This window comes from Haliotis rubra, unplaced genomic scaffold (genome assembly GCF_003918875.1).
Source record: "Haliotis rubra isolate DU_JTF1 unplaced genomic scaffold, ASM391887v1 Scf979, whole genome shotgun sequence".
In the NCBI taxonomy this organism is placed as follows: domain Eukaryota; kingdom Metazoa; phylum Mollusca; class Gastropoda; order Lepetellida; family Haliotidae; genus Haliotis; species Haliotis rubra.
Window position 1 is genome coordinate 67,047 of NW_025767722.1, and position 16,001 is coordinate 83,047.

Consider the following 16,001-nt stretch of genomic DNA (forward strand, 5'->3'; position numbering starts at 1 on the left):
GTATTGCATAATTCTCCCTTAAATGTATACTCTTCCAAAACAGAAACGCATTGGTGATATTGACAAATGGAATTTCAAATATGTTTAAAAGTTAGCGTGTGATTGTCTTATTTACTCCTTTATAATGCTGGTTTGTGTACATGGAACGAAGGCACATCGCAACAATGCATCTTCGAAAACTTAAATGAACGTTCATGTTCTAAAGTGTCAACTTGCATGAAAATCACTTAAAAATGTCGAAAATGTCGAAAAAATTGTTCGAAATATGCACGTGCAGTTATGAGGAATCGTGAGCAGGGACATTGAATATATAGAGCGTTTTGCTTTTAGAGGAACACTGGCACTTTTTTAGCTCAGTGAAAGAATATCATTATGCCGCAACTCAGTGCTGTAAATCGAAACATTGCCATTGGGCGGCTGGAGGCTGGGGAGTCTCTATCTGCCGTTGCGCGTCACCTCAATGTTCACCAGAGTACCATCAGTTGTTTATGGGATCTATATCAACAGACCAATTCTACGCAAGATCGACCTCGAAGTGGGAGATCTCAGAAAAACACTCCAGCGGAGGATAGGTACATCCGGGTACTTCATTTGCGGAATCGAACTGTCACAGCAACTGCAACTGCAGTGCCTGGTTTGAGGAGCGTTCGCGCAAACCATTCGTAATCGTTTACGAGCCAGAAGACCCTATTTTGCCCTGTGCTGCGACGACGCCGACAGGTTCCATGGTGAAATAACGTTCTATTCTGGAATCTACAAAACTGGCAACCTGCATGGTTCAGTGACGAATCACGCTTTCTGCTTCAGTGCCGTGACGGAAGAGTATGTGTTTATCGACGTCCAAATTGACCAATATGGGGTGGGAGCGTAACGATGGCGGGAGCTTTATCCTAGCTTTGTGCGCCTTCAGGGAAATGTAACTGACATTCGGTACAGAGATGAAGGGTGCGTGCATGCGTGCGTGCGTTTGTGTGTGTGCCTCTTTTCGATGGATTTTAAGTGTACCTAATCCGTCTTATCACGCATCTGATGCTAAAATAACAATTAAATATCAATTCTATTTTCAGTACCAACATCTGCTACAACCACCATTCGTCCTGGTGAGTATTGCATAATTCCCCCCTAAATATATACTCTTCCAAAACAGAAACGCATAGGTGATATTGACAAATGGAATTTTAAATATGTTTAAAAGTTAGTGTTTGGTTGTCTTATTTACTCCTTTATAATGCTGGTTTGTGTACATGGAACGAAGGTACATCGCAACAATGCATCTTCGAAAATTTCAATGAACGTTCATGTTCTAAAGTGTCAACTTGCATGAAAATCACTTAAAAATGTCGAAAAAATTGTTCGAAATATGCACGTGCAGTTATGAGGAATCGTGAGCAGGGACATTGAATATATAGAGCATTTTGCTTTTAGAGGAACACTGGCACTGTTTTAGCTCAGTGAAAGAATATCATTATGCCGCAACTCAGTGCTGTAAATCGAAACATTGCCATTGGACGGCTGGAGGCTGGGGAGTCTCCATCTGCCGTTGCGCGTCACCTCAATGTTCACCAGAGTACCATCAGTTGTTTATGGGATCTATATCAACAGATCAATTCTACGCAAGATCGACCTCGAAGTGGGAGACCTCAGAAAACCACTGCAGCGGAGGATAGGTACATCCGGGTACTTCATTTGCGGAATCGAACTGTCACAGCAACTGCAACTGCAGTGCCTGGTTTGAGGAGCGTTCGCGCAAACCATTCGTAATCGTTTACGAGCCAGAAGACCCTTTTTTTGGCCCTGTCCTGCGACGACGCCGACAGGTTCCATGGTGAAATAACGTTCTATTCTGGAATCTACAAAACTGGCAACCTGCATGGTTCAGTGACGAATCACGCTTTCTGCTTCAGTGCCGTGACGGAAGAGTACGTGTTTATCGACGTCCAAATTGACCAATATGGGGGTGGGAGCGTAATGATTGCGGGAGCTTTATCCTAGCTTTGTGCGCCTTCAGGGAAATGTAACTGACATTCGGTACAGAGATGAAGGGTGCGTGCATGCGTGCGTGCGATTGTGTGTGTGCCTCTTTTCGATGGATTCTAAGTGTACCTAATCTGTCTTATCACGCATCTGATGCTAAAATAACAACAAATTATCAATTCTATTTTCAGTACCAACATCTGCTACAACCACCATTCGTTCTGGTGAGTTTTGTATAATTCTCCCCTAAACATGTAATGCTTATCATCGTTGTTGTCAAGTACACGTTATTCCCATGTGTGATCCTTGGGACAAAGGTGTGACCAACACGGAAACCCATTTCGTTACAGACATGAAGCCCTCCCCTCCAACCGATTTCTACTGTACGGAGCACTCGGCCTCCAGCGTTAAGATACAGTGGACCTACAATGACACACGTACAGGGGGGTCGAGGTTCGTTCTCTTCCATCGCAACCAAGACTCAACCGTGTGGAATGTTAGTCGTTTAGTGGCAGACCAAGACAAGTCCCAGACACGACAGACACTCGTTGTCACGCAGCTCCAGTCAGACACTCTGTACTACTTCCGGTTGCTGGCGGATGGAGGGTCGGTGGGTCAGAGCGAGACTGTGACTGTCACGTGTTTCACGGCTTGTAATGGTAAGTTATTTCTGTCTAAATGGAGATCTTCAGAGGTCACTAATGCCAATTCCCTCATACATTTACATCGATATATTTTCAACTGATATGCAGTTAATGGTGATGACGAAAATGAAAATGGTAATGGTGTGTAATGACGTTTTTGATGAAAATGTGACATATAGTGTCAAGCTGAACGAGGGATGATAATAATATGATGATCATGACGACGACGACAACGACGACGCCGATGATGATGATGATGTTGATGATGATGATGGTGGTGATTGTTGTATAGCTTCAGATTCTCCAGCCGCATAAGGAATGACAGCGAGGAAGAACCAACCTGATAGCGTAACAGTGGCTTTTCTTCTATCATTTTCAATTTAGACCAAAGACGCAAGATATCCCGAAAGTTTTGTTATCTATAACATTAGGTGCATGAATCTGAATTTCAGGAAACAGAATACGTTTCCTAACTAACTACACCAGTTAGCTCGTGTACTTTTTGATATAAAACGAATTTTGGGAGTGAACTTCTACTAGCCCAAAACTTGAACCTATGTATAGTCTGTTTGCAACGAAAACGTACCGATGTATTTCACTTTATATCAAAAGGTAAAACAAATAAAGTGAAATTAAGATTGCAAATCTTCATAATTTTACCTTGCCAATTGAACACTTAAATCTCAGAATTTTATTCAACTTAGGATAAAAGTTGTTTAACAAACAATCATAGTTTCACATCGCTATTATTGGTTTGTATTACAATGGGGTATGCGCATCAAATGAAACACGCTCAACACTTACCGCCCGTGCATTTGTTTCACTGTTCCAACTACTGCGCTTACCCCATTTTAATACAAACCAGTAATAGCGATTTGAATCTAAGATCTATTGTTAAACAACTTTTATCCTAAGTTGAATGAAATTCTGAGATGTAAATGTTCAATTGGCAAGGTAAAATTATGAGGATTTGCAATTTTAATTTCACTTTATTTGATTTACATTTTTGTTTAAAGTGAAATTGATCGGTACGTTTTCACTGCAAACAGACTATAAATCCTGTCTATACTTGCCTTTCACAACCTTCCCTATCTATTTATCAATCGGAAATTTGCAATTACAATTTCATCGGATGTGCCATTAGTACGAAACAGAATCCTAGGTGCACTTCGGTATGAAAAACCTTTTCAGACAGATTAGCTTTGCAAAAAACTAGGCGTCAATAATCAAAATTCTTGGTAACTTTATGGTTTTTTTCTTCGTGTGCAGATCTATATATTTAATCCGGCAACACGTGATGGCTGCGATATAATATTTCTTAATAAATTATTAGTACGTTTATATAAACTGAAGGACTAAAGAAACGTTACCACATTGAAAATGAAATTGCAGCTGCAATCACCATCACGTGAAAACACATCGCCCAAACGCAACAATGACCTTTCCACTTGGAAATAAGGCATGCCATACATTGTCCAAATACAGTTTGCATGTTTTTCGCTCAAAGAGCAAAATTTATAAGTATCTGCGCACGCTGCATCTCAGAAACCCCTTCCTGGCGGTGACGTCAACAGCGGCGCATGGCTTGGGTCACCGTGTAAGCCGATACACAGTAGCCAGACGACCGAGGTCCTGTGGAATCCGGGCTTTCAGACCTTTCCGGGGACAGCAGTTAACAGCCAAACAGCTTCGACGGAAACTTAGATGGGCATGGACGGTTCAACGTTTTCACTGACTTGAATGGCAGAGAGTACTATTCTCGGGTGACAGGCGATTCTCTCTGTTCATTTTGTTTTACAGATCTATCTTTTGTGGTTATTTCACAATAGTGATTTAATCTATGGAAGCGTTTCTTTAGCCCGTCAGTTTAACTGTAGTTTAATATATCTTTGAGACCTGGGAAATCCACTTACATATATTAAATGCAAATAGCATTGCAAAATTGAATGAAGTGTTATGTAAATTCACATTTTGTGTTACATCTTTGCAGCAATCCATATTTGTGTGTATGTACGATTGTCTTATAATCATTGCTTTCACAATAAAGAAATCTGAGCTTCATTTCGCTTTATCTTTCATTAACTAGATCTTTGTTGTTAACGGTTCATGCTCGCTCACATAGTTACCTAAAGGCAGATACCATATAATAGAGGGACGGCCCTCGAGCCAATGCGCAAAACCATCAGCGCTACGGCTTGTACTGCGCAGCCTATCTGGAAGCTGGCGAAAACGTCTGTTCACTTCAGTCATCGATTTCGCGTATTTTCATTGCAAAGGTAAGACTTAATATTTTTTTCATTTATTCTCATGTATATACTTATATTTGCAACAGTGTTTTTGAGGTGTATTAGAGTGCCTAAGCATATATTTATCTTTGTATTTGATGAATACTGTCATGTGTGCTCTATTATATGGTCTCTGCTAAAGGGCAAGTTTACACGAATATTAACCTTCTTGTCTGCATAAAAAGTGTTCTTGAAGCAGGCTCATAGCCAAAACAGTACAGTTATATCGATTCATATTTTGTACATTTACCGAGAGTTACATGTCCATAATAAACGCACCATGGCTTATCTCCCTTGCAAATGACGTTATTGGTGCCCAACTTATAAACGAATGACGTCATTAAACTCTATTTGATCCATATCACGTGGTACATGTGTGGTTATATTTCAACCAATCACGTCTTAGATCGTGATCACGTGAGAGAACGAGGCGAGCCCAGGAATCATTACGAATGGAGACCCCAAGGAGTTATACACGCAAATTAAGCTCTGATCATAATCAAAACATCAGACCAACTCTGTCATTTGTTTGCAGAATTTATGCCCTAAATTAAAAAAGTTGTTTAACAAACAATCATTAAAATATTGACACAATTCACTATTTGTTACGAGGGAGGAGTGCAGAGAAAGGGACAGCCGGGTGGTAGAGAAGCACGTGCACAAGTGCCGACAAAGTTATTGATTCATTAACCTGTGCTGTGCCGTCTCCATCCTTTCTCGCACACCTGGCTGTCCCTTAGCTTTCTCTGCACTCCTCCCTCGTAACAAATAGTCAACTGTGTCAATATTTTAATGACAGTTTGTTAAACAAGTTTTTTAATTTTAGGACATAAATTCTGCAAAAAACTCACAGAGTTGGTCTGACGTTTTGATTATGATCAGTGTTTCATTGAGTATTTTATTATGTTTTCGAATTAGATTGCAATTCATCGGTTTGCTTTGGAGCCAAACGGATAATACAGTACTGATGCCTCACCAAAGCAGACTCGTCAGACCTGACCCTGAGCCACCCACCAGCGTTAAACACCCTGAGGCTGAGCTCCCAATAGCGTAGATCGATGCTCATGCTGCTGATTACTAGAATGTCTGGTGAAGACGCGATCATCTGAGATATCAGGTCAACGATTAATAAGCATCCACACACACAAAACGATAGTAGTTCTTTCTGGTTGTCTAATGTAGCCAGTAGGGCGATAGAGCGCCTAGCCAAGAGTTACCTCCCCTGGATCTTTCGGATCAAAACAGCCACCAATGTACTCTGATTACCAGTTCCTTACCTTTGCGTTTCTAAATTGGAGGCACGGCTGCTAATGGAACAGACATGATGACTACACTGGAGCAGACTGGGGATGCTGAGGAGTTACCTGCATTTTTACATTTGTGGGTGAGTGAGTATGGTTGTACGCCGCTTTTAGCAATATTTCAGCAATATAACGGCAAGGGACACCAGAAATGGGCTTAACACATTATGCCCATGTGGAGGATCGACCCGGGCCTTCAGTGTGACGTGTGAACGCTTTAACCACTAGGCTATCCCACCGCCCCTTTCTAAATTAATGAGTTGATTCAGTCACGATTTTTTAGTTCCGCTCTCATGCTCCAATTTCCGTCATCAGCCTTTTTTGTTTGAGAACGAAAGCGATTGGCGTGATTTTAAGCGGTTGGAAGTTAACGCCCCATATGGTCTCCAGTCGTAGACCGCCTCCGTGGTGTAGTGGTTAGAGCGTCCGTCCGGAGAACGGAAGGTTGCGGGTTCGATCCCCGACCGCGTCATACCAAAAGACGTTAAAGTATGGTACTTGTTGGTCCCTGCCTGGCGCTCGGCATTAATGGGTACAACAAGGACTGGTAGGTTCGGAGGCAGTATAATGTGTCTGAGCAGGGTATTCATGCTTCACTGCGGCATGGTATCTCAGTGGGCTAGCACTATTAAACCAGCTTAAGTCTGTGCTAGTACAAGCAGCCGCATATACACATACACACGCATGCACGTCGTCATATGAGCGGAATATTCTCAAGCACGACGTTAAACCCAATTTCACATCACCTCACCTCCAGTCGTATATCCCACTCATGGACCATGCGCGTGGTCAAAGGGCAGACAACCTTTGGCAGTAATGCTAACTTCCTCGTCACTTCTATTTCCGTGTAATTTTACCATGGACGTGGACATTGAGGTCAAATATATCTACAGAGCAATAAACTTGTGGTCCACATCTTCATCAACATTCTAGATTTATCCCGTACAAAATCCGTTCATGTATAATTTAGCATTTCTGCCTATCTATGTCTGTTTCACACAATTACATCAGGGGCAGTGGGGTAGCTTAGTGGTTAAAGCGTCCGCTCGTCACGCGGAAGACCCGGGTTCGATTCCCCACATGGGTACAATGTGTGAAGCTTATTTCTGGCGTATTCTGCTGTGATATTGCTGGAATGTTGCAAAAGGCGGCATAAATCCATACTTACTCACACACTCACAATTACATTAAGATCGAAAATCCACTAATCTATTTTCCAGCAGTATTTAACATAACATTATTCAGCAATATTGGGAGCGATGGGATAGCCTAGTGGTTAATGCGTCCGCTCGTCAAAAAGAAGCTCAGGGTTCGATTCCCCACATCGGTACAATGTGTGAAGCCCATTTCTGGTGTCCCCTGTCGTGATATTGCTGGAATATTGATAAAAGCTGGGTAAAACTAAATTCACTCACTCATTCACTCTGGAATATTGATGTCAGTATCAATAGGGGCGTGTTCGGACGAGCAGATAATATGTACCTCTGCACTCACGGCAGCAGAAATGATTTAATCATTTTTGAAGCTCCTATAAAATGTCAATGTGGAATGTGCGTGGAATCGTCTTTAAAAAAATGTACCAATAAAGCTGAACATGCTTGTTGACATGGGGGTCTGTCTGCTCGCAACAAAATCAAACTTTTCAAAATTGTTAATACTGCCAGCAAAATTACTGGATTGTCTTTTGAGTATATTCCCTTTATCTATGAGCGCCGGATTGTCAAAAAGACAACTGAAATTAGAATTGATAGTTCACATATTTTATCTCACCATTTTCAACTACTTCCATCTGGACGCTGCTTTCGATTACCTTCGCTTAAAACAAACAGAGATCTGCAGTCCTCCATACCATCCAGTATTAATGTTATTAATGCAACAATGTTTTTGAATAGTCATCATGCATGCGATAACTACTAACTTGATTTTAATTTTGAGGCCGTTTTTTAAACAAAAAGAATTTCTTCGGGTATAATAAAGTTATATTTTATCTTATCTTCTTCTCACCGCGTTATGTTCTCATATACTGGACAAAAGTAGGGATATATGCAAATTATGAATAATGATCTATTTATTCATTGTCACACTGATAAAATATCAATCATAAAAATACCAATATCCCTAACTTATTTTGTCCAGTATATATGCTCATAGTGGTTAAAGCGCTCGCTCGTTACGCCGAAGACCCGGGTTCGATTCCACTTATGGGTACAATGTGTGAAGACAATTCCTGGTGCTAAAAGCGGCGTAAACCTCACGCACTGACTCTTGTTCTGATGGTGCAATGTGTGAAGCCAAATCCTGGTGCTAAAAGCGGCGTAAACCTCACGCACTGACTCTTGTTCTCATGGTACAATGTGTGAAGCCAATTCCTGGTGCTAAAAGCGGCGGAAACCTCACGCACTGACTCTTGTTCTGATGGTGCAATGTGTGAAGCCAAATCCTGGTGCTAAAAGCGGCGTAAATTTCACTCACTGACTCTTGTTCTCATGGTACAATGTGTGAAGCCAATTCCTGGTGCTAAAAGCGGCGGAAACCTCACTCACTGACTCTTGTTCTCATGGTGCAATGTGTGAAGCCAATTCCTGGTGCTATAAGCGGCGTAAACCTCACTCGCTGACTCTTGTTCTCATGGTGCCGCCAGATGGGTGGAATATATATTTCTGAGTGCGTCGTTAAACAACCAACCAATCTCATGGTGACTCTAGTTACAACATTCTCGGGTATTTTCATTATACACAAGACACGTTCCTTTAACAAACACTTTTATTTACAAAAGTATGTGGAGATGCGGAAGTTTTTGTTGCGAGAATAAAAACTTTCATTGTATCAATATAAAAACGTATAATTGCTAGTTCTGTCAGTCCTCTATTGTCAGTAGTTCTGACTCGGACTTCCAAGCACAGCCATGACTCTGTGTCAATAAGTGGATGTTTATATGGTCATCTCTGGTTCAGTGTCCATATCATTGTATTCCGTTAAAGATATATCGTCTGTGAACACTGGAAAAAAATTGAAAAAGTTCTCCTGCAGAATCTATTGGTTAGTGTTGTGAAAAGAAAAGAAACTTAGTATTAAACAGTGGTAACCGAAGACCTTTAGATCTAGAGGCAGTTTTGAGGATACATCCAGAGACGAATTCAGCAGTTTGAGGAGACTGGTAATTAATTAACTCAACAAATACATATAACAAATGCACAGACGTATTAGTTTGGTTTGTATCTTACCTTCCTCTTGGTGAGATTTCCGTGTATATTTTCGCTGTTGAGAAACAAAACGCAAGTTAAAATACTTTTTATTTTACAAATCAAATCCGCCTCTCTCTATTCTATTCGTCACTTTCATTTATAGTACAGTACACTACGCTTATAACAAACTGGCGGATATAACGAACTGTTTGAGTTTTTAGTGATTGTTTTGGGGTTTTTTTACTTTTTTTCTGCACTGTATGTTTTAGTCGAAACGCGCAAGGCACTACGGTTATAACGAACCATCGTTATTGGTCCTTTTGAATTCGCTACAACCGTTGTTTGCATAATGCTGATTCCGGCTTCGAATGATAGATGTCTAAATGGATCAGGATAGGTGACGTCATGGGTCATTGTCCACAACACCGGGATTGTCTGTTCAAGAAACGATTGACTACATAAACCCGTCATTACAGAAGTAATTGAGCAAGTCAAAAAAGTGCATCGATATTTAGTAACATCTTACCAACAGTTCCAGTAGGAGACCAAACATAATGGCCAGGATAGTGGCGACAAACATGACGAACATTACAACACCAAAGGCTAGTTCCCCGTAGTCTCTCTGAAACTGAAGCGAAAACTGTTGTTAATTTTATGTATCTTCTAGCTGAGGATTTCTAATTACAATGTACTGTTCAAAATTGGGTTGACTGAAAGGTCACATTGGTTCTTGTTAGTAGACGGGATAGTTTCAGTAAGTATTGCACAGCTTAGTCTCCGAACGGACCTCCGTACGCTTGCTCTAGGGCTGGGACGAGTAACCCGGATATCCGGGACGGATACCCCCCACGATGGGTGATGAGTTGGACCCGGGTACCCGTCTCAATACCCGGACCCGCTATGATCATGTACTAACACATTAAACAATGTTATATGTTATTCTGTCATGATTAAAAGGTTGTATTGTCTTTGAAGATTTAGACATAATTGTTCGGTCGGTCACCTGTTTTGAAAATAATACATGGTTAAGATATTGAAAAACTCGAAATTGTAGCCTCTGAGCTGAAGAATATATTGCCATTTCTTACAAAGTTGATGTCAGGAATTAACATAACGGGTATCCGGGTAGGGTAGGGTAACAGGGGGTGGGGTACCCGGGTAGAAAATGTGGGCTCGTCCCAGCCCTAGATTGTGCGTATGTAAGCAGAGCTTGGGAAGACAGTGATATCTTTACAGCAACCCCTGAAGTAGGGACCAAAATACTGCAGTAAACAGAGGACTATGCTGTCACAATAGCCAAGAAACAAACTAGCCAAACAGCTTCCCCTATTGAAAGTAAACTATTGTATTAGGTAGTTTATGAGCTGTGTGGTTTCTTGCACCGAACATAAATAAAGTTAAAATACAGATCTTTACCATATTGTTTGAACTCTGGAGGACAGGGCCCCGCTCCACAAAGGGATCTTAACGCAAACGTAATCGTAACTTCCATACATTAACGTTGGCCTACGGCAGTCATTACGCCCGGTTAGGTCTACTAATGCCTACAGTGAATAATGCCTACAGGGAATAATAGCTACAACGTTTGCAGTGACAGCGATACGCTTACCTGCACACAAGTAGATTGTTCCACTTAGTGTGCACTATTGCCTACAAAGGGATTAGGGGAGGCCAGCAAGGAGAGTAAAGAGTAAGATCAAGAGTATTAAATCGTTAGCTAGCTTATGTTTTGATAATTCCATACGCATTTAGTTCTCACACGAGAAGGAAATTGAAGAGTAAAGTAATTAATAGAGAGATTATTAAAGGGAGAAGGAAATGTATTGCTTTAAAATTGAAGAATAGAGTAATTAATTGAGAGATTATTAAAGGGAGAAGGAAATGTATTGCTTTAAAATGCTTGTGATACAAATCTTCATTGCAAATCATGGCAAATCCCAAGAAAGTCGAATACTTCACATCACAGAAAGGAGGACAGCAGGTACTCTTGGAGGGATACCGCTACAGACTCAACAACAGGCGAGAGACGTGTGTACACTGGAAGTGTGTTCAAGGTGGCTGCTTTGGCAAGTGTACGACAGTCGGACAGTTTGTTCGGAATCAGACCCCACACAACCACCCACAAGAAGACCAGGTAGCCCTGAAGATTGCCAGTTCCCTGAGGCAGCGGGTACGGACTGAGACGACGCCAGTTCAGGTGATCTACGATGAGGAGATTTCCCGACTTGACCGAGGTGAAGCAGCAACAGTCAAGTCGTTCCATTCTATGAAGAGTGGACTCTACAAGCAGAGACGGAAGATGATGCCGCCACTTCCCCAGACGCTCAGCGAGGTGAATCTACCCGACTTCTTCAAGGAGACTACAGATGGACTGCCCTTCCTCTGCATTGATGACGGTGATGATGACAAGATTCTCTGCTTCGCCACAAGTGACCGCCTGACCCTCCTGCAAGAAGTGGACACCCTCTACATGGACGGCACCTTCTACTCCTGTCCTCCTCTCTGGGATCAGCTGTACGTCATCCATGGCCTAGTCGGAGGGAAGATGACCCAGTTGGCCTTCTGTCTACTGCCGAATCGTCAACGCCGCACCTATGAACGCCTGCTACGTCTCCTGAACGACAAGATCCAGCAGACAACGGGATCGCCCTTCAGCCTGATGTCATCCAGACGGATTTCGAAATCGCTGCCATCAACGCTGTTGAGACCGTCTTCCCCAACTGCGACGTCCGTGGATGCTATTTCCACTACAGCCAGGCTCTCTGGAGGAAAGTACAGAACCTCGGCTTCAGCGAAGCCTACCAGCAGGATCCTGAGGTCCACAGATGGGTCCGACGAGCAGCAGCACTCCCCCTCCTCCCAGTGGCCATGGTACAAAATGCCTGGATAGAGGTCATGGACGACGCCCCTGCCATTGGACAGAAGGATGAGTTCCAGGACTACATCACCAGCACCTGGGTAGACGACCATGCTGGAGAAAGCGGAGAGAAATAAGCTGGTGCAGATGGCTCATGGCGCCCGTCCCCCACCCCGCAAGAGGACGTACACAGAAATTGACCAGAGACTCACTCGTCTGAAGGCCCAGCTGACATCTGGTATCAAGACACCCCTGGAATTCCTGACTGCTGCAGGATATTTGATCAAGCTAGCTTGAAAACCAAATGACTATGTTGATGAATGTGTGAAACTGTGTGTATACATGTAAATTACTTTTGGTTACCACAATGACTTTATTAATGAATGTGGTAGTTGACTGTGTGAAAGATGTATATATGTATATATAAAGTTTAAGAAAATTAAGAAAAATATGACAACAATGTGAAAGATATGTATGTGAATGTACATATGTATATGAATGACCAAATAGAATATCTCTCAACATAGAAAGTTACTGTTTTCTATATACTGTAGGCATTAGTGCACTTTGAAATAGGACCATGCCACTTTATTGAAAGGTTGAAGGCAGGTGCAATCAGCAGCACTGGTGCGTAAAGTTGTTTATTTAACACTGTAGGCATTATTCACTGTAGGCATTAGTAGACTCCACCTTACGCCCGGATCACTTCGTGGAACGGGCCCCAGGTCACCCAGTCGTCCAAAGTGCCGCGTTTCGAGACTCAGATTTGCGTCTCTAAGACGTTTCAGAAATCTACGCCCGTGGGTTTGGATCCCATATGCGATCTGAATGTTTTTCTAGGTACATCAGGTCTATACAGCCAATGTCTAAGACCCGCATCGACTCAACCTTTCCTCTCGTATCAAGCTCAAGCATCGTCTACAAATACTCTCCATCTCGCTCACATAATCTACCTTGCGTTCTTCCAGCTCCAGGTACATCCATATCTTGTAGCGGGTGATCCAGATGGCCTGTACAACAATAACTTTAATATCAGTATCAACAATACACGGTCTTTGGTTTACTACTTAAATGACGAGCTCCAGGCAAGGTAATAACAAATAACATTATTTGGAGTGACAGGATCTGGGATGAAACCACCAACCGTCCGCTCTCGGGCCGGATAATCTATCAACTACACCATGGAGGAAAGAGGTGAAGATCCCCAGTTGTACATCGTTCCTCCCGTGTCTTGCGTAGATCGATGCTCATCATGTTGATCACTGGATTGTCTGGTCCATACTCGATTATTTACAGACAACCACCATATAGCTGGAATATTGCTGAGTGTGGCGTAAAACTAAACTCACTCGCTCACTTGTTGCTCGGTCTATGGTGAGAACAGATGCAGGACCGAAAGTCCGTTTGGCTCAAAAGCGGACCGATGAATTGCAATCTAACTCGAAAACTAATACACATAACATACTCAGTGAAACACTGATCATAATCAAAACATCATACCCACTCTGTGAGGTTTTTGCAGAATTTTTGTCCTAAAAATAAAAAGGTTGTTTAACAAACTATCATTAAAATATTGACACAGTTGACTATTTGTTACGAGGGAGGAGTGCAGAGAAACAAATCACACAGTTGGTCTGATGTTTTGATTATGATCAGCGTTTCATTGAGTATTACATGTTTATTAGTTTTCGAGTTAGATTGCAATTCATCGGTCCGCTTTTGAGCCAAACGCACTATAGATGTTTCAAGCTCTCTTAGCCCGAAGACAGTCGTAAGTTAATGTTGAGGTAACCCAGACCTTCACGGGTTGGCCTTCAGTAACCCATGCTTGTCGTAAGAGGCGACTAACGGGATCGGGAGGTCAGGCTCGCTGTCTTGGTTGACACATGTCATCGGTTCCCAATTGCGAAGATCGATGCTCATGCTGTTGATCACTGCATTGTCTGGTCCACACTCGATTATTTACGGACCGCCGCCATATAGCTGTAATATTGCTGAGTGCGTCGTAAAACTAAACTCACTCACTCACTCTTGGTTTACAAATGCGTATCTGATACAGGTATGCTCAGTCATGCATTTTCTAACCATCATCGCATGAGTACAAAACGTACAAAACCACCAACGTACAAAACCACCAACGTACAAAACCACCACGTGTTGTATTTTACATGCCTCAGCTTGAGCTCCAAATCAAAGTACTATCCTCGGCTGATATATATGATGACACTAGGTATAGCATGTGGCATTTCCAATTTGACATTGTTTCAGATCTTTCCTTGCATTTTGCTCTACTTACTGGCTGTGGCAGCTTTTTCTGTGCGCAATAGCTTCAGAACTTCCTCTTACAGCATTTTTTTAACTTGAAAGTTTAACTTGGAAAATATACTTCGTTTCAAGCGTTTGGACTTCTAGTGTAAATATAGGCACTTACTTCAGGCAACTGTTCTCAACTATAACTTGCAAAATATTCCATAGTGTTTGAAATTACTGTTTACACATGAACTGATGTATTGTAAAAACAAATTCGTAACGTTGAAAAGATTATTGTCATGAGTTCAATAAATGATACAAATCAGTGAAAATTGGCGAATTCTTGGCAAAACTTTACACCAGAACGCGGCTGTTCACATGCAAGATATTTGCATATGCCTTTCAACAATTTGTTATACATAACAATAGTGATTATTTAAGGGAGCCCTTACTTTTGAAAAGAAATATATAAATCGAAACACAGAGACAAAAGAAAAGAAGACAACAACGAATGGTCAAGCTAACAGGTCTGTCCAAAACAAGGATGCCTCTAAAATACTCGCATGTCTAGTTTCGTACATCACACAATTCTAGACCATAATGCAAGGTTTTAATGGCTCTGTATGGATAGTACAGTACGAAATATACTAACATTTTACAGGTTCGCCCTGTGGGCCTTTACCGAACAAGTAACACTGGCCCCGAAATCACAATGTAAAGAAACACTAAACACGATAAGTGTACCTCTCTATTCGACAGTGGTCTTGCAGACATACCTTCATACCTCCATATCGCAGAACAAAGCCCTACTTGCACATACGATGTATACACTACCTTCAGTTTAGCCGACCCGTGAAGATCCGGGTTAGAATGACTCTTCAGTAACCCATGCTTGTCGTAAGAGGCGACTAACGGGATCGGATGGTCAGGCTCGCTGGCTTAGTTGACACATGTCATCGGTTCCCAATTGCACAGATCGATGCTCATGCTGTTGATCACTGGATTGTCTGGTCCAGACTCGATTATTTACAGACCGCCGCCAAATAGCTGGAATATTGCTGAGTGCGGTGTAAAACTAAACTCATTCACTCACTCATCAAGTTTAGCAAAGTGAAGGAAGCATGGCTTGTCAGGTGGGACAAGAAACTGAACTACTAGAATCGTTAACGTTGAAACGTGTCCTGCTCTCAAAACACGATCTATATTTCATAAATGAACACCCACATTGCCCCACCTAATTCATACTGAACTTATTAGTTAAAACAGAGACAACTCCCAAAATAAGGCTGCTTACTTTTCCATCAGAACATGCCAGTTTGGGCATGCCGATACACGTTTGACGTCAAAGGCAGTTAATCACACGACTTTGATGAGAGTACGTTCCTTCTGTATACGTCAGCTTGAAATGTTTTCCTACTTACCATATCAGAAAGGTGTGTGGTGCTTGATTAATGCTCACGCGTACAATAAGTACATTCACCTTGTAATTATTACCCATACGGGTG

The 16,001-nt window shown here is 42.0% G+C and overlaps 2 protein-coding genes across 20 annotated transcripts in view; one reads left to right on the plus strand and one right to left on the minus strand.

Annotated features, from left to right (window-relative positions):
• LOC124265412 (mucin-2-like) overlaps positions 1–16,001 on the plus strand; it is a 104,845-nt gene that overhangs the window by 56,970 nt on the left and 31,874 nt on the right. For 9 of the 16 annotated variants that reach the window (XM_046700188.1, XM_046700186.1, XM_046700185.1 and 6 more), the window contains 2 exons: positions 1,068–1,100; positions 2,166–2,198. The exons of 3 other annotated variants lie outside the window; for them this stretch is intronic. In XM_046700188.1, coding sequence (XP_046556144.1) covers positions 1,068–1,100; positions 2,166–2,198 — 66 coding nt within the window. Of the gene's footprint in view, positions 1–1,067; positions 1,101–2,165; positions 2,199–2,324; positions 2,634–2,916; positions 3,264–16,001 lie in introns of those variants that run through there. 4 more of the 16 variants (XM_046700193.1, XM_046700195.1, XM_046700194.1 and 1 more) reach the window with 3 other exon arrangements.
• Positions 1–16,001, minus strand: part of LOC124265415 — a 106,139-nt gene that overhangs the window by 44,369 nt on the left and 45,769 nt on the right. For 2 of the 4 annotated variants that reach the window (XM_046700205.1, XM_046700204.1), the window contains exon 5: positions 13,200–13,256. In XM_046700205.1, coding sequence (XP_046556161.1) covers positions 13,200–13,256 — 57 coding nt within the window. Of the gene's footprint in view, positions 1–8,949; positions 9,204–9,428; positions 9,463–9,915; positions 10,018–13,199; positions 13,257–16,001 lie in introns of those variants that run through there. The other 2 variants (XM_046700209.1, XM_046700208.1) reach the window with 2 other exon arrangements.